The following is a 23,375-nucleotide window of genomic DNA, read 5'->3' on the forward strand; positions in this document are numbered from 1 at the left end:
AAAAAGTGTGGGGTGGATGGACAAACAGTGCATCTACAGTGTCTATATAAACTGGTATGGTATAACGCTCCTGGTAGTTGCAATATCTTATATATGTGGAATTTGATACAGATATTTTGGGAATTTGGATAGTTTCCCTTGATGTAGCTTGGGTATTTGTTTACTGTATCCAGGGTCTGTTGAATATTTCTCTGGACCCATAGAATGCTCTTAGAAATGGGAGCCAGTAGAAGTCACATTATAGGAATGTAATTCTAAGTTAAATGTGCAGTGGAATTACTGTTATCACAGCTGTACTGTATATTAGTCTCGGAGCTATACTGTTGGCCTAGTACTAAGGTCTTTTTTGTTAAGTGTGTAATGTGTCATCTGGTTGTCAAGGTAAGCTGCAATATCTGACATTTTTTGCAATACAGAACTGCGTTACATTAACTGACAATTGCATGATTGTGCGACACTGTACCCAAATAAAGTGAATTTTCTTTTTTTCCCCACAAATAGAGCTTTCGTTTGGTGGTGTTTGATCACCTCTGCGGTTTTTAGTTTTTGCTCTATAAACAAAAAACAAAAAAAAAAACAATTTTGAAAAAAACACAATGTTTTTTACTTTCTGCTATAAAACACATCCAATGCAAAAATGTAAAAAAATCAAATTTCTTCATCAATTTAGGCCAATATGTATTCTGCTACATGTTTTTGGTAAACAAAATCCCAATAGGTATATATTGATTGGTTTGCGCAAACGTCATAGCATCTACAAACTATAGGATAGATTTGTGCAATTATTTTTTTTTCACTAGTAATGGCGGTGATCTGCGATTTTTTGCAGGACTGCGACATTGCACTAAACAAATCTAACACTAAGTGACACTTTTTGTGGACCAGTGACACCAATAGAGTGATCAGTGCTGAAAAAAAAAATGCGCTGTTACTGTACTGACACTGGCAGGGAAGAGGTTAACATCAGGGGCAATAAAAAGGTTAAATGTGTTTCCTGGGACTGCTTTCTAATTGTGTGGGAGGTGCTTTGACTGTGTGAAGACAGAGATCCATGTTCCTGCTCTCATAGAACAGTCATATGCCTTGTTTTTCTGCCTCTCTCAGGAACGATTGTGGGGTGCCCGGTGAACATTGGGTCCACCGGAAGCGCTGATTGGCTCCCACTGTGTCCAATCACAGCAGGAGCAGGTTTCCAGCGGCACATGTGCAACTAAACATCACGTACAGTTTCCCAATTTCGCACAGGAGGCCCGCCTGTTGCAGTATATATATATATGGGGCTGTCCGGAAGAGGTTAGGGAAGTCAATATGTTATATTGCAGTCAAATCTGTTTAAAGTCATTCTTTAAAAAGAAGTGTAAGTTGCCCTTTTCACATAAAAAAAAAAAACAAATGCTAAAATAATACCCTACATTCTCCCCATCTCCCCAGTCCCTATTGCACTTACCTCCATAGGTAATCAGCTGTCACTGCCCATGCAGCTGGTGCAGTAATCCAGGAATTTAAAAAGGCCCACTCTTCTTCCCCTCCCTTCCTTGGAGCTTCCAGGATAGATCAGGGTGATTCTGTTTGGTTAAAGCGGTCACGTGTTTTGTAAATTAGGTTATTTTAAACGCTGAGCTGAGGGGGGAATTTCAAAGTTATCCATGCAGTGGGCCTCCCTACAGATGGCAATAGTAAATGTTCCTTTTATCTAGGGGAACAGTAAAAAGCAGTTTTACATAGCTTATCCCTCGCTCCCCTGACAGTTAGTGCTCTCTGCTGCTGTCCAACGCTCCAGATTGTGGGTCTGCCCTCAGTGTCCTCAATTACAATACAGGACTGCCTGTCTTGCTTTGTATGTAATGACCCCGGAGTGCCTGCAACCAGTTGAACAGGGAAGGGAGCTTTGGAGGACCGGTTGCATGAGGAGGAGGAAGCCTGGGGGAATATGGAATAAGGTAATCTGCACTTTGCATTGGGAAACAAAATGCCCAAGAAGAAGAAATACCACTGCTTCAGGTCAGCCCAAGCTGAAAACCCTCACACACCTGCCTGAAGGGTGCTCACCCAGCTCGTATGCTGCACACAAGATAGAAGAAAAATACCGGATGGCAGTCTAAACTTAATCCTCTTTATTAGCATATAAAAAATCCAAGACAGTGCACTTTACAGTGGGAAAAAGGCAAGGTTAATGTGTTTCGCATGTTAGTGCTTATTTTTTGGAATTTAGTTAATATTATTGGAAACTACAGAGCACAAGTCAGTCTATTTTGGATTATAGCTACAATTTCGATCGAAAAAAATGGGAAAGGGGGAAAAAGGAATAAGGACTTTACAGGTACCAGATTAAGATGCAGTGTATTCTTGTGTTACAACAGCAAAAATGTATTAGTACCAGTGTTAATTTAGTTGACCAAAACGTTTTCGTTGACTAAATTAACACAATTTTAGTCCACTAAAATACTACTAATGCTAAAACAATTCAGATGACTAAAATATGACTGAAACTAAAATGGCATTTTAGTCTTAAGTCTAAAATACGACTAAAACTAAAATGGCATTTTAGTCATAAGACTATAACTAAAACTAAATAAAAAATTTACATCATCAAAATTAACACTCCTCTGCTGGCCATTTCTATATCGGCAACACAATTCCATCCAGAGCCTGTAATAATAGCGCATTAAATTTTAAACATGTATTGCACCACAGCATACGCATAAGTAAGAATCTACTAAGCTGCTGAAAACTAAAAAATTAAGAAAAAGGCTTTTCTTATATTTTTCCCTAATATTTAATGTTGGTAATATATTCAGGTAATATGTGCAATGACATTACAGCCAATGGAGTTTACAGGTTTTTGGTTTTTTTGTATTTTAAAGTTGCACAATATTTCTGTTTGTTTATGAAACTTGGTTTTATTTATAAAGACGTTATATATCACAATGGCTAAATCTGTGTCTGTAGTGCGTGTTCAACCCTTGACTAAAATGTATGAGATTTTATTAGACTAAAATATGACTAAAACTAAAACAATTCAGATGACTAAAATACGACTAAAACTAAAATCCCATTATAGTCAAAAGACTAAAATACGACTAAAACTAAAATGGCATTTTAGTCAAAAGACTATAACTAAAACTAAATCGAAATTTGCTGCCAAAATTAACACTGATTAGTACAAAACAATAATAAAAATAATAAAAAAAATACATATTCTAAAAACAATACATTGTTGTGCTCTCATACTGCATATATATAGTATAGAAATATCTCTGTTAAGCATCCAAGAGGTCGACCTGTTTCGCAAAATTTGCTTCCTTATGACCTTTTATCTCGGTAATAGAAATATCCTATTCATACAAAAAGAACGTTTTTCAGTTTAGCAAGTTGGATCAAATATTATACAAATACAATTTAAGGGCTCTCATACATTAACATGCTCCTGACAGGCATGCTCAGCATCAGTAACATGACTTACATGATTGCTCGAGAGCTTCAACCAAGATGGCCAATTGGTGCAACCTGTAGAGTGCGTGAAGTGGAATATATTGGTTGTATGAGAAACAATTTCCTAGAAAATTACAAACCAGTATCATAATAGAATTGGGCCAACATGTCTTTCTTGTAGTTAAAGCTACAATTTTGATCATGGTTTAAATATATTTAATATTTTTTCCTTGATTAGGAAAACGTACACTTCCAGTTACCGAGAGTTGTGATATTAGGCAAGCACAAACATAGTTTGCTTGACTTTTAAACTTCAGACAGTTAAAGTGGTTGTAAACTTCTGAAATGAAAAATGAATAGAGCATATCCCTCTATAGTGTGTACTTGCCTCAATCTAAAGCACTGAGTGTGATTTCTGTCTCTTTGCTTGTTCCTTGGCTATCCTTAGTCACTTCTGACAGGCTATTCCAAAACCACAGAATATTGGGAGATGGCCCGCCCCCTCCAGTCCACAGAAGGGGATTGACAGCCTTAGCTGTGCATGTTTCCCTATGAGACTATGTAGAGGTGTGTCCTTACCCTCCACTCAGGTCTCAGATTACACTCAGTTCTCCTCTCTATTTTGTGCAGCGTGTGTCGCCAGATTCCCACCCCCTGCCTGCTGGAGCTGACAAATAGCATTTGATCGGTGTGTTTTAGAAGATTCTACAAAACAAATGGCTTTTAGGCACTAGGATATTTTTCATTAAAACACAGGGAGTGCACCAAGTGGTGGATTCAGGTTTAATAGTTATATTGTTTCTTTGTTCCAGTTTTTCATAGTATTTAGGATAAATGTGCAGAAAATCCACAGTTCTAAATACAGTGTTGAGTATTATGTTACATTGCCTCGTCTCATTTTTAAGGGAAGCTTACCTTTGCCACATCTAATGAACATTTACTGTATTGCTGAGAAATCCATAGATATTTGCGTATTTACTGAATTGTTTCACGTCTGGAACGTAGGAAACGTTTCCAACAATGGCTGCTATTTTTAAATACAATGCACCTTTTATTCAATGCACATTTTGGTATATTTTTAAACACAATAAACATTCCATTCTCACTGGAATGGATTACAATACCTGCTTTGCACTATTTTTCACTAATTGTTTGACAAGTTCACATACCACAAAAGACCGATGTGATTATAATTATTAATAAAATCGTTGCTCGTGTTATCAAACAAAATGATAGCATACAATACCTTCCACCTTTCTGATCTGGTGCGGAGGTGTACCTTTGAATATTCCATTTTTAGAAAAAACAATACTTGCTATGCTTAGAGACCTTGTTTCATCGCTACTGGAAAAAATAAGCCAACCATCAATTCTTTATATACAAACAACACATTTAGATGCATTTACTGATACTATCAAAAGAAAACAACACGAGAAACGCACAAAGAAAATGAACACAAACATATGACTGGGAAATTTCACTACTTTTCCTTTATAGTTTTCTTTTCACGCTGGATTAACGCTGGATTAACATTGTTGCATTGCTACTGCACAGCACGCCAGCCTACCTTATGCATGTTGCTGTGCTTCCGTACCATTCATTCAGATTTGCACTTCAACTTACCTTCCCACTGTATCTGTGTTGCAATGTACTGCAATGCATAGTAATACACCACCACGTATTGTGTTGCACTAGGCTGCTAAAAACAAGGCGTTTTACTGCATTAAGTAGCCTACTCAAATGGAGGGGCTGCCTTATTGTAATATAAGCTAACGTACGTGTGGTAATGCACTCTACACATGTAAATAAGTCCTGAAAATTTTCCTTTTTCGAAATGCAGGGCCCAGCCAGGCTGTGCATGGGCACTCTAAGGGCTCATGTCAACTGCGTACTTTTTAAATGCTGCATTTACTATTTGAATGCAAATATGTAGGCTAGTAGAGTTTTATGCTGCCCCAGTCAGGAGGGTTAGCACCTCCATTCTCCAGATCCTTCTAAAGCCTAGGGGGATTGCTGGGACTTGCGGTCCACCTTTAAGATACAGGGGACTCTCGCGCTATCGTGGGTGGTGTATCAGTGGGATAGGTGTATGGTGAGGCTGCTGCTGACAAAAAAGGTTTATCCTTAAGCCTTGGATGGATTATGAAGTGTAATATAGTGCTGCACTGCCTCTCTTAAAGTTCAAAGTGACAAAATAAAAGAATAAATAAATCAATGGTGTGTGTGTGTGTGTGTCTCCTTATAGGTGAAATAATGCTGATAAATACATAAAATTCAGTAAATCATACAAATATCTTGATCCAGATTATTGCTACACACTATAGGATTAAACAGAATAAATAAGATAATGTGTGAATATGCAGATAAAGTGATCAGTGTCCGTACTTCAGTGCAAAGAACAATGCAAATATAGGTGACTTGTGGAACAAGAAGTGTCTCCACGTAATTTGTGAACAATAACCGTAAAAAATATTATTATTTAACGTGTGTATAGTATATCATAAAGTGCTCAGTGTCCATACAGTAACATGATATTCTGATTGATATAAAACACCCGGTGGTTTCTTCACATATGTCTGTATCATCAATATGGGTGTACTTCAAGAAAGGTGTATCCAAAAACTTATATTGTGCAATCTGGATCATTAACGTCCAAAGAAACGTGCAAAAGGTGAATCCGTTTGATTCGAGGTTGTTGAAGAAAGTGAAGGTGATCTTCAGTGCAGTGCCACTAAACCTGTGTGACTAGCCTCTCACCTCTCACTTTCTTGTATACAGCCTTTTAGATAGACCAATGTCTCCAGGGGATCCTGAAATGGTGGGGCCCTCACGGTGTATCCGTACCCAGAAGTGACGAGTACCCAGAAGAGACGTACACACCGAGACACTGCGCCGCTGTGTACAGTCTTAATAGTGAGTTTACATACGTTTTTTTCTTCAATAAAATTATTACGTACTATACCATTAGAGGCTTTTGTTGTACCCTTCCCCCAAGAGCCAGCTAATACAAATTAAAGGAGTAGTGGATATGAGATACACCGTGAGGGCCCCACCATTTCAGGACCCCCTGGAGACATCGGTCTATCTTAAAGGCTGTATACAAGAAAGTGAGAGGTGAGAGGCTAGTCACAGGTTTAGTGGCACTGCACTGAAGATCACCATCGCTTTCTTCAACAACCTAGAGTCAAACGGATTCACCTTTTGCACGTTTCTTTGGACGTTAATGATCCAGATTGCACAATATACGTTTTTGGATACACCTTGGATACGCAGCACTATATTACACTTCATAAGCAATCCATGGGATTAGCCAGATATAGACTCTTTCCTGTGAAAGTATGCTGGGGCAGCCACGAGCCTGAGTTAGGGACTAGTTTAGGGAAAGACTGTTGCCTTTGTTTGTCTGTCATGCCAAGTTATTTAGTAAAGCTTTTGAAACTTTGCCTTTTCCTAGTGTAGTCTGAAGACTACAGCAGGAGGGGCTGAGGTTCCCCTCTAATGTCAGCTGGGGGTAGAGCGGCGGGAGGTTACGTGACCGCACATCGGCACTCTGAAATAAGGTATTTAGCTACATTATGTTAAACAATCACATACACTGTGCAACTTAGCTTGCTATAACAGATGGGGTTCCAGTAATTATGTACAGCGACTTTACAGTCACACAATATAGCAGCAGGAGGGAGCGGGACAGGGAACAGATCGTCTCTCACATCACTAACTACTGAGCTGACAAGCAGGGAGGGAGGGGGAGAGGGAGAGACTGCGGGATGACGGAGGCATGTAAACTGACCATGATATCATGGATCAGCAGCCATGATTACTGTGGTCAGCATACTTAGGAGGACTCAGGAACAGGCAGGATCAACCAGGTATTTTAAAGCATAGAATTGGACAAATACCACTGCAGAAGCAATGTGATATATATCGTGCTTTAAAGGAACAGGGTTACATTTTTTTTTTTTTCATTTATGGTTACAACCGCTTTAAGAACCTCTATTCTAAAGGGATGCAGACACTGCAGCTTTTATTACTATAACACTAAGAAAAGTTAAGGTTTTTATAATTAAGCAAACTATTCCCATATGGAAGAAAAATATATTTCCAATATATTTAGGGAACAATTTTTAGAAATATATTGAATATGGCCAAAATTGTAGCATTTGAAATATATTTCTAATATATTTAGGGAAAAATGTTAGAAATATATTGAATATGGCCAAAATTGTAGCATTTCTAATATATTTGGGGGAAAATTGAATTTTTTAAAAAATATATTTTAAATATATTTTTTTTTCCATGTGGGATTTCCAGTTCCACATCAGCTCAAACAATGGTTTGGTAAGAAAAGAGAAAGCTGTAAATCAGCAAAATGTCCTGTTTCACTATAATAAGTGATTATAATCTCATTCTGTGTAATTCAATGGAATTGCACAGAGTGGCCCTAAACATTCTCTTCTTGGATTCCCTGCCAGTGCTCCTGGCTCCTCCTCTTTGCAGTGAGCCACCATAGGGTATAGCTGGAGGTTCACAGATGGCCAAACAGGCTCAGTCCCTCCAATAATTACATTATAAATGTACCCGCCCTCAATTATGCCTATTCATTACAATTCCCACTGCCTGATGGGAATTGTAGTTTTTCATAGATGCAGTTTGAGAAAGCTGGATGTGATGTACATGCCTGGATCTGCCTTTCCTCCTAGAGTTGTCTGTATCTGTTTTTTATGAATCGGAAAGATGGTGTCACAGATATTGCAGCCTATTTTTCTCCTAATTGGTGACATTTATAAACTATCTACTAAATGTGGATTGTTTTATATAGGTCAGTGTACAAATTGCTGTATTTTTTTTTTGTAATTTCGGAGTCCAGCTTTAAAAAGAAAATGTTCTCCTAGTTTTGTCTGTAGGTGTAGCACTTTCGAAAAAGTTAAGAAATAGTACTGGCCACTGTTCTCTATGAGCCCGAAATATAACAAACATAAATATTAATATACTGCCCCTTTCACTCTTCACGTTTTTTTTTTTTTTTTATCTCAGAGCCAACACCCAGCTCACTTCCAGAGAAGAAGAAAAATGCTTCCTGGCCATAAAATTACAAAGAGAACTCCTTTGGTCAACATTTTTCATACCATTTCTGGAATATACTTCATATGGCATCTGTAAACAAAGGCAGTTTCCCATGTGGGTGCAGCACACAAGCTCATCTATGTGATTCTCTATCTTATTTGCATTGCTTTTGTAGTTGATATAGTGCTAATATCATTGTTGCTATACTAGGCTCATATCTCATGACACGTGTACTTTAACCACTTTACCACCGGAGGATTTTGCTGTCTTACGTCTGGGCCACTTTTTGCGATTCAGCACTGTGCGACTTTAACTGACAATTGCGCGGTCGTGCGACGCCGTACCCAAATGAAATTTACGTCCTTTTTTTCCCACAAACAGAGATTTCTTTTGGTGGTATTTGATCACCTGTGCAATTTTTACTTTTTGTGCTATAAACAAAAAAAGAGCGAAATTTTGAAAAAAATAATATTTTTCACATTTTTTTATATGAACCCCCCCCCCCCCCCCCCCCAAAATGTAAAAATCAGATTTTTTTTAAATCTTTGGCCAATTTGTTTTCTGCTACCTATGTTTGGTAAAAAAAAATCGCAATAAGCGTATTTTGATTGGTTTGCGCAAAAGTTATTGCGTTTACTAACTAAGGGAAAGATTTATGTCATTTTTGGAGGTTTTTTTTTAATGAGTAATGGCGGCGATCTGCGATTTTTTTTTGCGAGCCTGCGACATTGCGGCGGACAGATCGGAACCCTGACTGACATTTTTGACACTTTTGGGGGTACCAGTGACATTACTACAGTAATCAGTGCTATACATATGCACTGTTACTGTAAAAATGACACTGGCAGGGAAGGGGTTAATTTTTATTGATGATCAAGGGGTTAATGAATGCCTGGTGCTTACTGACGTGTGTGGGGGGAGGGGACTATGTGACACAAGGACAGATCGCAGGTTCAGCTATGCTGAACCCTGCAATCTGACCCTGCCTGTCACTTAGGAGATCCGCCCGCTTGTGTTTACACAAGCAGGAGGATCTCCACACTCGATTCCCCGTCGATCGGGGAAGAGCAGCGACGATCGCCGCCGCTCCTCCCCTGGCCCAGCTCCCGCTGTGACTGAATACAGCAGGAGCGAGCCTCCGGCGGCGCGCATGCGCCGCCGAGAGAGGGGAATGTCTGGTCGCCAGACGTTATCGAGCCACTTTGCCGCAGTACAGCTCTAGTGAGCAGTGCGGAAGTGGTTAAGGCTGTCCATTTCGGCTGATGGTTGCAGAAGTAAAACAAGGATCTGCGTGCTCGAAGCAAAGCAGATATTTTCCCTTCTCCATAAGCAAAGTTCATGGTATTCAAGTACAGAAGAGAGTAGCAGCTGCCTACACCCATTTTTTCAGATCCTTGCTGCCACTATTTAATTGCAGGTCAGAAGTTGAAACCATCTGATTGGAGGAGATGAGCGTTGTTTTTATATTTCCAGTACTCCTGCCTCTCCATATAGTTAGTTATTATAGTACACCCACATAGTTAGTTATTGATATTGTCATAAGATATGTTTTGTTATAACTGATCTATGTTCATTCAGAGGAAATAGCCAATTGTTTCATGTAGAGGTTTTCATTGAATAAAATAACGTCTAAACAAGAAAGTGGAGCTTATTGTATTGGCAGCTTCAAACTGTAGTGATTAACTGTATTGACTCTATTAATAAAAGTAGTGAGGAGTCAAAGCATGGTACACATGGGCTGAATATTGACCGGTATCAGCAGGTTCAACAGAAACCGACCAACATTCGGCCTGTGGGGACAGCAGCCTCTCCAATAGAAGTCAGCCAGAAGCTTGGCTTCTGTGGAAGGGCATGCTGAAAAACAGCTGCTGATTGGCATCTAATCTGTGTATCCTGCCACAGTCCCCCTGTCAGAAAACAATAGCTCATCAGGGAGATCACTGTACTAACATTGAACAGTGAGCTCCTCATTTTTCTTTTCGTTCAACCCGCTGGGTTGAATTAAAGAAAACTGCCTCTGTGTACTAGGCTTTAGCCTCGGTTCACATTTATGCGATGCGGGAAGGCTGCGAATCCGCAGCCTGTTCCCGAATCGCACACGCACCCCCGGCAGTTCACACTGCCATATGCGATACGCTGGGGGTGTCAATGTAATGTTAACGACACCCCCAGTTTGATCGCATATCGCAGTGCGATCGTGCAGTTCGCACAGGATCGGATCGCACAAGTGTGAACCGCTGTGCGATCCGATCCTGATGCGGCTGCCAAAAAGGGTCCCTGTGCGTGTTTGTTGCGGCTGCGGTGCGAATTTAGCCATACAAACTGTATGGCTAAACTCGCACCGCACAGCCGATCGCATGTAATGTCGGAGCAGTGCGCTCCGACATTACGTGCGAACCCCGCACATGCACAAGTGTGAACCGGGCTTACTGTTCCATCTGAAAAAATATTGTCAGTGAGCTGATATAATTCACATTAAGGTCTAAGACCCCTTTTAGATCCGTCCAAGTGGAATCCGTCTGCTCAGCACGGGATCTTTCTGCTGATCCCCGCTGAGCAGGCAGATAAAAGATTCGTGCCCACTCCGCTATGCAGAGCGGACACAGACACAACCTGCTTTCCTCTATGGGGCCTGCAGACTGCATGTCTGTTTCCATCTGATCCGCCGGTCAGATGGCGAAGTATCACCATATGTCTCTTTTTAGCGGGTTTTAAAGGATCAGATGCCAGGCGGGTGTCAGCGGACACATGTCTGTTGACAACCACCGCCCCCTAGAGATCAATGGGTGGTCCGATTGGGTCCACCTGAAAAACTGACAGGCAGACCTGATCGGTCCGCTGGTGTGAAAGGGACCTAAGAAGCATTAAAAAGACCATTGTTAATGTTTGAACAGAAGTTGTCACATTCAAGGCAAATTAACTAGTTATGTTACGTAACCGTTCACCCACTGATTCATACCTTACCCCCATTGATCTGTTGTTCCATCAGAATGCATAAAGTGGTTATAAGCCGCAGATGTTAAAAAAAAAAACAATAAAAAACCTGCAAGGCAATGGCATAATGTGCTAGTATGCATAGCACATTATAAAATACTCACCTTGGAACTAAGCCCTCCAGCATTGTAAAGTCACCGAAATTGAAAAGAAGTAGCGCATAAAATCACTATTAAATGACTTAAAGTGTAAAAAGCATGCTTGTCACAGATATTGCTTGATAAACACTCAAAAACATGTAGAGAAAAGCAATGTCCTTAAAAGTCCATAAATCCAGGAGTGCGTGAAGTATATAAATGGATCACCATCCACCACCAGGTGTCACACCGATAGATAGCAGAAATGGCAACTCACCAGAAAACGATGCTCAAGTGTTCTCACACCAGAGCAAACTGAGCAGGGATACCATACAGATGTAGGGAATACACGCATGGAAGACCAGAGTCACTTCACCACTGCCGCATAAAAGTATCCTTCACACACTCTCCTCAATGTAATGGTATTATGGACACGGCAGAGGAGCTACCCGGAAGGGACACGGGAAGGGTCACGGGACACGGCAGAGGAGCTACCCGGAAGGGACTGGGCTGGCGTGGAGTTAGCCCAGTGCACTGGACGAGATAGGCTTCCTTTCTGACCGGAGACATGCTATTCAATGCCTACCCATATGCTTTTACATGTGAGTGCAAAATTTTTATGTTTTAATAAAGCAAGTGTTTTGACGGTACTTCACTATTTGGAGCCCTTCTCTTTTTCCATAATACCATTACATTGAGGAGAGTGTGTGAAGGATACTTTTATGCGGCAGTGGTGAAGTGACTCTGGTCTTCCATGCGTGTATTCCCTACATCTGTATGGTATCCCTGCTCAGTTTGCTCTGGTGTGAGAACACTTGAGCATCGTTTTCTGGTGAGTTGCCATTTCTGCTATCTATCGGTGTGACACCTGGTGGTGGATGGTGATCCATTTATATACTTCACGCACTCCTGGATTTATGGACTTTTAAGGACATTGCTTTTCTCTACATGTTTTTGAGTGTTTATCAAGCAATATCTGTGACAAGCATGCTTTTTACACTTTAAGTCATTTAATAGTGATTTTATGCGCTACTTCTTTTCCATTTCTGTATTTCCAAATATTATCCAGTATTTGTTTAAGTAGCAGCAGTGTTTCCATACTATAGCAGTCAAGTGACTGACTCCTCCTAAAGCGCAAAGATATTTGGACTTGACAGTTGGTGTCTAAGTTTTTATATATATTTAATATTGTAAAGTCACCGCTGAGAGGGCTGACATCTGTATCCGGTCATCGCGCGGGAGCCTTCGGTTCCGGCATGAAGCCCTGAAGTTTTGGCAAAGGACTTTCAGAGCACATGCGTCAGTGATGTCACTTGCTGCATGCATCCTAAATGGTGCACATTTAGGAGATAATAATTTTACCTACTTATTATAGGCTTACCTGTAGGTAAAAATTACCAAGCGGGCTTTAATCTTAGCTCCATTAGGGAGCCTAAACATGGTTTACTTCAATTTCCTCTTCATATGACAGTTTTCAGGCCTGGCAATTGGCATTGGCACTGAATTCTGGGAGGAGACCACAAAATGTTTTGTGGCGCATGAGCTTTAGTCATAAAGGCAAGTATACAAAGCATATTTTCACATTATGGCAACTTACCTGCCACAGGGATCCCTCCAGTGATGCGATAGCGCCCTTGGCGCTCTGTTCCCACTGCGACACCTTTGCCTGGTCTTCTCCTTGGTTCTGCTTCATCGGTCATCTTGATTGGCTGGCCCAGGATGATGTAACTTCTGTCCTTTTACACATGATTTAATTCATCCTGCACCAAAGCATGCCAAGAATATGTTGCATATGTGCGTATGTGCAGCTCAGTGTGCATTCAGAAAAAAAAAAATGCTGGCAGGCAGAAGAAGAGCTTTTATTATAGAAGGGTCATACAGAGTCACTCCTGCAATAAAGGTCTACCTGCCAACAATTTTTAATAAAAAAGGGTTTGGTTCCATTTTTCTGTTTCAATCATTTTTATTGAAAAGTCTCACCAAACAAATAAATGAAGTGATACATTATTGTATCCAGATGGCCTTGTAAAAACGAAGAAGACATTGTAGGCTAATAAGGTATACAACAGTGGAAAAAGCCAACATCAAATAAAACTTGGATCTATCAAACCACACCAATTGCTGTTTATAAATAAAAAGGCAGTGCCTGACTCAGGAAAGGAAGGGGAAGGGAAGCGGAGGGAGGGAAAACCAGGGTTATGAGTCAGGAGAACCAACTAGTAGTATCTAGGAACAAGGTAGCATCGCCCAGCACAGGGAAATAAAAGAGACCAGTGAAGGTCCTGCTACCACAAGAGGGAGACAGTAAATCCAATGCAACCATAGATGATAAATAAAGGCCCAATGCATGGCAAAATGGCCAGAACACTCATAAACACATACACAATTAAGATCCAAGTAACCATCTAAATCCGTAGCATGTAGAAATAAAGAGGAGAGAAAAGAAAGAAAGCAAGAAAAGAAGAAAAAGACCAAAAACCCCAGTGAAAAAAGAGAGGGAAGAATGAAAGAAAAGTGAAACAAGGAGTAACCATTAGTAGTCCCATTGACCTTCACCTGTCCAGCTCCCTCAAGATTCCCTCACTATGTAGGCGACTGCAGATATTTAAGCCAAGGAGTCAACAGGTTTGGTTCCATTTTAAGGCCAGGCTATAAAAAAAAAACACTTAGTGTATGTCTGTGTAATATATACACCACAATCTGTTTAGGAACAAGAAAACTGAGCTGATGCTGCTTGCGGCATTCGATAAACACTAAAAGGAGTGTGACTAAGACTATGGATGGTTGGGCTTTCCTCCAAGCAGATGACAGGAGGATATGTTCCATTGCCTTTCTGTTAGCACTGACTTTGAAGATCAGTGTTGACCTATATAAAATGTAGTAACTACCGTATTTTCCGGCGTATAAGACGACTGGGCGTATAAGACGACCCCCCTAATTTTCAAGTTAAAACATAGGTTTTGGGCTATACGCGCCGTAGCAAGGCAACACCATTGAAAAACATCAGATTTCTCATAGATCTCCAAGGTACCCTAGTACTGTAATACATGTAATCTCTCATAATATCTCCAAGGTACCCTAAGTATTACCAGTAGATGTAATCTCAAGACGCTGGCTGTGTGGGAATCTTGTACCGGTATACCGTATGTACCGTAGCTTCGTCTACATACAGTGTACCGCGCTGAGCCAATCACAGTGAGCAATGTATTCTATTATTGAATGCAAAGCCTGCTCGGATTGGCAGAGTCAGAGAGGCGGGCTGATGTTACTCCGCCAATCCGAGCTGGCTTTGCATTCAATAATGGAATACATCGCTCTCCCAGATTGGATCAGTGCGGTACACTGTATGTAGCCGAAGCTACGGTACATATTGTATACCGGTACAGGATTCCCACACAGCCAGCGTCTTGAGAGATTACATCTACCAGGAATACTTATACTTAGGTTACCTTGGAGATATTATACTCAGCGTATAAGACGACCCCCCATTTTTGGGGGATTATTTTGAGGTTCAAAAGTAGTCTTATACGCCAGAAAATACAGTACTTACAGAAAAAAAACAGTAATTATTGACTATTGTAATCTAAAATCTGTTTAGTTTCTTTTTTTTTTCCATAATGTTCCGTTTAGTTTCTATGTTCTGCTGCAATACGTACTTCATCATCCTCTTCATTTTGCCTAAAGCTGGTCATAGATAAGAGGTGGTGGTTGGATCTCCTGACTGCTGAACAACAGTCTTTGAATTATTGAGTTGCTAAGTGTGCTGTTTTTTTTTTTTTATGTACTAAGTAAATGCACTTATCAGTGATCTTATTTTAACAAAAAAAAAAAACGAAAACAGTTGTCTAGATAGAAACCCATTTTTCATTTGTGGGGCATAACATTAAAAGCAAAATATCAGTATAATTGTTTCAAAAAACAAAATGCCCTATAATGCTATAAAAGAAATTAAATAAAAGGTACATATGATAAAATGATAGTATCCTTATTTGGTAAAATAGAGAAAGAATATGAAGAATGTTGATGACCATGAAGTTGGTCAATGAGTAAGATAAAGAATGGTTCAATCAGGGGGGTAATGTGCAGGAAAAGATGAGGTTGTATAAGCATCTAATGTTAAACAGTCTGTTTCCCTGGCGGTACCATAAAATGTTGCTGAGGGTAGAAAAAGGAATTAGTTGGCAATACATAAGAAAAGCATGATTAAAAGAGGGAAAGCTAAAACTGCTCTTATGTCAGTTGGTTTCCGCCACAGGATACAAAGTAATTCCTGTCCTCCCCTGATACTGATTGCTTCAAGCTTAGTCTTGAAATGCTTGTCATGAGAGTTTCCTTAGTTTGCTGTGACCTGCTGAGGTTTGTAAAACATAAAACAATGCAAATCGTGAGTATTAAACAGGCTCATTACTATTTTGGCAGTAGCACACAAATGCCTAGATTGTCGTAATCTAGGATGTACTGCTAAATTGCCATGACACATATACACAGACATGCAATAGCTGATATGGATGTCATAATATTATGTATTAACAACAGAGCAGGGAAAGGTTAGAGCCTCTGTCAGGTTCTATTGCTGCCCTATCAGGGAGGTGGGGAGATTTTTCATCACTCCCTGTCAAGAAAGGAAATGACAGGAAATCTGTCCATTGGAGACATAGACAAAAAAAAAAAAAAAACACATTCTCGTAGCGAGTGAGAAAGGGTTACAAATTAAACTGACAGTTATTAATGACATCCATACCCTAAATGTCTCATATGGGCATCTCAGGAACAGGAGGTGAGGCAGAAATTTTAACTATCCAAACAAAAAGTTGGAGTGGAAGGGATCACTCCTTGGTTGGCTTGTGAGCCACAAGTGATCTTTAGCTCCCTTTGATATTGCTTATCAGCAAGTGCTCAGGTTTGAGTTGTCTGTCTATCTGAGCACTTGCTTCATTATACCCATTATCATACAGTGTATGAACAAAAAAATATGTAAGGGGTGGTTCCTAAAAAGGCCTCGTGATAAATACCAAAAGAAACACTCAGACTAAAGTGCGTCTAAATGTGTGCCTATTGATCCCAAAATAGCATATACAAAAAACATCTGTGAATGCAATGGAAACAAGGATTGCCTCCAAAACTCTTCACAAATCAAGGGTGATCAGATATAGGCACCAAGGAAACACTGTGATGGCTGAGTGGTGGTGAAAAAATAACAATTAGTTTATTAAGGCACTTATGCCTGGTGAATGAACTGTGAACAAGACTGGACACAAATACATTAAAAACATTAAAACCATGTACATACAATGGATTGCATCAACACAGACCACAGTAAAGAAAAATTATTATATGCTGGGATGGTTCAAAGTAAATCAGGGATGATAGACCCAGCCCATGAATAAGGATGTAAACTGCCTGCAAAGTTCCTGAATATAATCACAGGTATGCCTGTGTAAATGGTGGTTGAAAAACCTGTCATACAGTATATATATGAAGGCAAGAGGAGTTGTGCAATTTACTTGAATGAAATCAAGTATTAACAAATTATCAGTGATAGCAGAACATTCTATATCTTATTAGGCACCAGTGGCGGAACTAACAGGGTCACAAAGGTCACACTTACGACATGGCCCTGGTGTTCCGCCACCGTTGGGGGGCCCCAGCAGGGTTGCTGGCCGCAGGGCTCTGAGCTGAGAGTGTCCCTCTCATATAGCTCAGAGCCTGCACTGAGAGTTCCCCCTCTTTCCTCCCCCACACAGATGGGAGAGGAGAAAGCTGGTCTATTCCTTCTCCGCCAGCCCCTCTCTTCCTGTGTGTGCATCGCAGAAAGTATAGAGCCCAGCAGCTGAATCATCATGTATTTGCAAGAGTGAGGATGGCCAGAAAGGGGTAAATCAAAAGGTGGTTCTGCAGGAGATAATCCTGGGATGGAGATGAACATTTCAAAAACTTAAGGCAAGCCTCCTCTGTGAAGCAGAAGCATTCTCCAGGGATATATAGAAAAAGACAAAAGTAGAGGCGCCTTCTAAGTGTAAACTGTAGACAGGTAATGATAAAGTATAACATGATTCACATTTTGGTATACAAACAAGCACATCAGGGATCTCCTGCAGTGGTGAATCTCTGGGTACGCTGGTCGTCTGCTTGGGGTTGCAGTGCTGTGTTCCTTTGTTCCTCCTTTAGATTCTCTGTGTCCTGAGAGAGCCGAATGCCGGCTCAGCATGTGTGATGGTTCAGGATGGAGGGCTGGAATGCACGTGGACCGCAGCGGCAAGCGTGTGACGTCCCTAGAAGTGACCTCAACATGTTTCTGAACATGCGCTCTGCCCATGTGAGTGACAGGCACGCTCCATTTTCAAGCTTGTGATTGGTTTTATACTTTGTCATTAAATGTCTACAGTTTTACACTTAGAAGGTGCCCCTGCTTTTGTCTTTTTTAACTGCATATGCAGACTGATTTTACTGTTGCGGGCTTAGAAACACTTTAAAGTAGAAGTTCTGGCTAGAACTAACCAAGCCTAACCCCCCCTTTTCTAAAGCCTATACTAACTACCCTGTAGAAGGAAGATGCTTATACATACCTATTCTCGGTGCTCTGGTCCGATCATGTGATCATGCTCTCAGCGGCAGCTTCAGGGGAGAGGAGGGACAGCCGAAAACTGATGTCCCATATTAGGTCTATGGGTGAGGTTATCGCCCAGGCATTCCATCCATTGTCAACACTCTCTCCTCTCCCCTGAGGCCGGCCGCTGGGGAGATCACCTGACCGGACCAGGATTCTCTGAGAATGGGTAAGTATATACATCTTCCTTTCTACAGGGCAGTTAGTGTACAGTAGGAGTTAGAAGGGGGGTGGGAGCTGTTTTAAGCATAGTTATCTCTTCTTTATTAGACTTTTATATCAAATGAAATCCCAGACATAGTAAACAGGTTTATTTTGTGCTTAGGACATGTGCAGTCATGCAATATACAATGTGTATGATTTTTACCCAAGCAAAAAATGCATTCACAATGAGTAGGAATTTCAGTTATTCAAGAAAAAGTTCCTGCTCCTTCCAATTTTCCTGTCACAACGATAAAAAAGAAATATTGCTTTGACCCCACTTACTATTATATAATTACCGATAAACAAATTTTCTGAAAGCAAACATTTTCAAACAAAATTTTACTGGTGTATGGTCAGCTTTGGAGACTTTCGTTTCTTGGTCAAATTGTAGCACATACAGGTGTGTCTGAGAATAGCTCATGAAGTTTTCATGATAAGTGTACAATCAAGCTGCATAAAAGGTGTCAGATCTCTTTCAAGAAGGATATTTCTGATCAAATAGGATCACGGCACTTGTCTAACATTAATAATAGAATAGTTTCCTTGAATATAATGAAAGGTAATAAAGATGCTTTTATCTCTAAAGGCAAACTACCTTTAAGCTCTCACAATTTGGTGTCCTTATGCCACATAGCATTTAGAAGTGAGAACAAGAAGCTGCACAAATTTGCATTAAGCTATGCTGTAGTGCCCATGTGGTAATAAGGGATATGCTGATCGGAGGAGGTGGCAGAGAAATTTGCTTTTCCTTTCACTCTCCAATCACACGTTGGGGTGGGACTAGACTTTCAAGTGTTGTTTAATTGCAGAAGAAAAAAAAAATCAAGATTCAGCAGAGCTAAGTACATTGCAAATGTCAGAGCTGGATGGACACAAATAGAAATTCTTTGGCAAGTAAAAAAGCTCCCATGTATGTATTTCATCTTTTTTTATTTTTAGCTATTTTTGACTAGGTTTTACCTTTAATAAGTAATTTGAACGTAATATTTTCAATTCCTGTTTCCATTGCCATTTTTATTTTAGATGTAGTCACCTCCTTTTAAACAGAACTATACTTAGCTTCTCTTGCCCACTTATCAGCACTGACATCTTTACCTGGTCTTTTTCTGGGCTCAGGCCAAGCCTGGCACACCGGCATTTACCTGGCCTAATGTCCTAACAAGAGCAGTCTGTTGATGATCGGACTCTAAGGTAAGCAGTGACCGCGGTCCGGACATTGCTGACACAGACCACATTCGCCACTCATCTCCCGCTATGCAGCAATGCCTGTGTCTCCTCTATTAGCTCTTCTGCCCCACCACCAATGTCATCCTATCAGCAGAGCTTGGGGTAGGAGGATCTGGAGATCTGCACAGAGAGCAGGACTCTTTTCATATTAACAAGCAGGCAATCACCCACTTGTTAATATGATCCAGATCTGCAGCTCTTCCCGCCCCCCTGCCCTGCTGATAGGATGACATTGTCAGCAGGGTGGGAGACTCTGGAGAGGACACACAGGCTGAATCATGCCTCTGCCCTGCTGAAGGTAGAACTGTGCAGGGGAAGCAGAGAGTAAAAGGAGGCACTGTGATTAGAGAAAAAAAGGGGGGGCATGACGGCAAGGGGCTCTGTGATGGGGGGCTGTGATTTCTAGGGGCACTGTAATGTAAAGGGCCACTGTTAAATAAAAAGGGATTGAACTGTAATGGGGCACTCAAATCGTTACAGGGCCCCATTACAGTAGGATCCCCTTTTTATCACAGTGCCCCTTTACATTACAGCGCGGAGGACCGATTTCATGAATATCCCGTCACCAATAGCCTCTTCAATGCCCACTCTCCCCCAGTCCCTGGAGAAATTTACTGCTCAGTCTAAAATACCCGAGCCCACTTTTTTGTCCCAGTCCAGGCCTGTCTCGGTCTCGTCAGCCACCTTGATTTGCTAGGCCCGAATGATATATAATTCCTGCACTGAGATATATCGAAAATGTACACCAAGCTGTGCACGCAAAGCAGAACCTGCCTGCTCACAAGTTTTTACTTTTTCAGTTTAGATCCACTTTAATAGATGCTTCCAGTTAATGAATGTCTTCCTTTCATATGAATGTTTAAACGCATCCTTGTCCATTCATCAGAGGACCCAGATAAGGGATTACAAGGTGACATCACTGGAGGAAGTTACTCCCTGTTCTGCTATAACAGGGCAAAAGGGTACAGAACTTTCTAGGGCAGCGACATATTTGTGTACTCCCCAATTTCCTGGACCATTGCATGCACGCTGGGTGTTTCATATGTAGAGTGGCTGGATAAACATTGCATTGATATTTAAAAAAATAAAATCACACTATACAAACAGCTAGAAACCATGAGGTTGATTTACTAAAACTGGAGAGTGCAAAATCTGGTGCAGCTTCACATGGTAGCCAATCAGCTTCTAACTTCAGCTTGTTCAATTAAGCTTTGACGAAAAAAAAAAAAAAAATACCTTGAAGCTGATTGGTTTCTATGCACAGCTGCACCAGATTTTGCACTCTCCAGTTTTAGTAAATCAACCCCAATGTGTCAATCAATGCATGTCGAGTTTTTGGAAACAAAGGATGTATGTATTTAACCAACAATATGTTAAATGTGCTGGACTGTAAATAAAAGCTCATATTTATTTTGTTCTTATTTATTTATTTGCAGTTACTTAAGATCATTAGATTTTACTAAGTTAATCTTGCATAAAAAGTAGATATACCTTAGGCAGTTATTTAACATCATGATCAGTTATTGAGCAAGTTACAATATGTTTGTGCACATGTAGCAACCAAAAGGTCTAAAATAAAGAAAAAATGGTAGCATAAATATGTATGACATATTAGGATGATAATTTAGTAAGACTCACAACAGTCATATTGAGTTGGTCAGACTTTTAGGGTATGGATGAAGGCAGTTTGGTACTATCTCAACAGATTGGCTCATTGATGAGGTACATTTAGTTGTTTTATGCTATTTGACATAGACATGGCAATCAGAAATACAGAATGATTCTGTTGTTAAAGATCTTCAGTGTTTATTTTTATACCTACATAAGAATAAGAGAAAGCAGCTGGTAATGTTTGGTACCCTTCTAATTCCAGGTTGTGCAATAGTTGGTGGCTGAAAACATCCAAAACTTTCACTCACTCTCTGTGTGAAAGCTTTAAATTTTGAGAAATTAAATTTTGAAAAATGAGAACAGTCAGGTGTTCCTCATAATATTCTGTGGGGGCTCAGTTCTCTGGTCTGTGATTTATGCTGCTTTTCTAGTTACAAACCTGGCCTATCACCTGGGTTCTATTGTTTGACAGTCTTTCAGAACTGTACTAGTCATGACCCCCTTTGTTTCATCCATTTGTTTTGTCTTTCACCGTCGGTTGGGTACTCTCATTTGGTTATCTACCTGCACATGATTAGCCATCAATAGGACAAACCTGTAGGCTGTAGTCCTGGGGCATTGTCCATCAAAAAGCACAGGTTCTTGTGGGGTCCCTGATAAAGACTAAACAGAATATTCCTTATTCTCTGTGTCCCAGGGGAGTCCACATTACCCCGCAATCCAACAGGGTCTTGCATCCCATTGATAGACCTATGCTTGCCATTGTACTCCACCTGTATAGCTGAGTTGATCATCAAAAGGCTAAGCATGATCATTTAGAGGGCCTTCAAATGTCCCTGGCCATTTCAGCAGATTCTTACTCTTCTGCTTTGGTTATTTTAGGCTTCTTTTTTTTATTTTACGACTCCTAAAAAATCTGCTAACTGGAGAGACTTCCCAAATATGGCACAGAGTTGACCTGCTTTGAGCTGTCAGCTATTTCTAGTAAATTTTAGGAAAAGTCTTTGAACCCAATTACACTTATCCCTCAAACAAGTAATCCTGACTGTCAGAAGTAACACATGGGGAACATGTAATTGCTAGGAAAATAGACAACATAACTTGTTTTACTTTTATTCTTTGTTCTTTTGCAGAAGAGGTTCCAATGTATCACTTACCTTGGATATGAGTGGCTTGGGAATTGTTGAACCTTTTACTGTGGCTCCTACTCCACGAGAAAAAATAGCTATTGAATACCTACAAACAGCAAGTCGTGTTCGGACAAGGCAACAGCTCCACGATGTGGTTCAAAGCTCCCATTTGCTTCACACTGAATTCATGGTAAGATTAAAACAGTTTTGAAGATTACAAAAAAATGCATATCTTGTCTGAAATTCTACGGTTTTCCCATATATTCCTTTTTTTGCAAATATCTTTTTATAGATTTTTTTGAAACGTTGGCATTAGTTGGGGTAAGAAATTTCTAGATGGCATTCCATGGTAACTTTCAGAAAAATGAATTACTTTGTTATTCACATATCAAGATTAATTTTGGTCATTTGGCAACAAATAGTCAATTTAACAATGAATCAAAACTCGTTTTAATGAATATGTATCTAACCAGGGTTTAGCTGAGGTTCGTAGTCTTAGAAATTTGCTATATAACAGAATGGCCGTAGCAAAGTTTCTCTGAATGTGTTCACATTTTTTTTTTTTTTTAGCATGACATGATGTGAATATCTGTTTACTAGCTAAAATTTTGCTGTAAATGGTGTTATGTTGACAAGAGCAAGACTAACACTAGGTTCATATTGTAAAACTAATAAGAAGGTGCACTGCGCTATGGATATATTATAAAAATAAATAAATGGTGTAAAAAACCCCAATGCTGCTGTTCAAAAAATATTACAATTTTTAAATATGCGATTACTAGTACACAGAGCAAAAAAGGTTGTGATAAAATAATAAACATCAATGATAAACATATAATGTGTAACGCACACCGTGCGAAAAAAGTTGCAAAAAATAATATTGTGAAAAATAAATATAAGTGCATTCAGCAAGTGGCCAGTGAAAATAGTCCAAGTATTAAAGTGCCAAAAGATATGTGCAAAACCATGCCAGCAGTCCAGTGCAGTGTAGATGTAGATCCACCCCCTTTAGATGTTCCACTTACCGGA

The 23,375-nt window shown here is 40.1% G+C and overlaps 1 protein-coding gene across 1 annotated transcript in view; it reads left to right on the forward strand.

Annotated features, from left to right (window-relative positions):
• Window positions 1-23,375, forward strand: part of PTPRR (protein tyrosine phosphatase receptor type R) — a 269,586-nt gene that overhangs the window by 192,287 nt on the left and 53,924 nt on the right. The window contains exon 7 of the mRNA XM_082256719.1: window positions 22,350-22,536. Within this exon, the coding sequence (XP_082112845.1) occupies window positions 22,350-22,536 (187 nt within the window). The remainder of the gene's footprint in view (window positions 1-22,349; window positions 22,537-23,375) is intronic.

This window comes from Pelophylax lessonae (assembly GCF_965119305.1).
Source record: "Pelophylax lessonae genome assembly, chromosome: 4".
In the NCBI taxonomy this organism is placed as follows: Eukaryota; Metazoa; Chordata; class Amphibia; order Anura; family Ranidae; genus Pelophylax; species Pelophylax lessonae.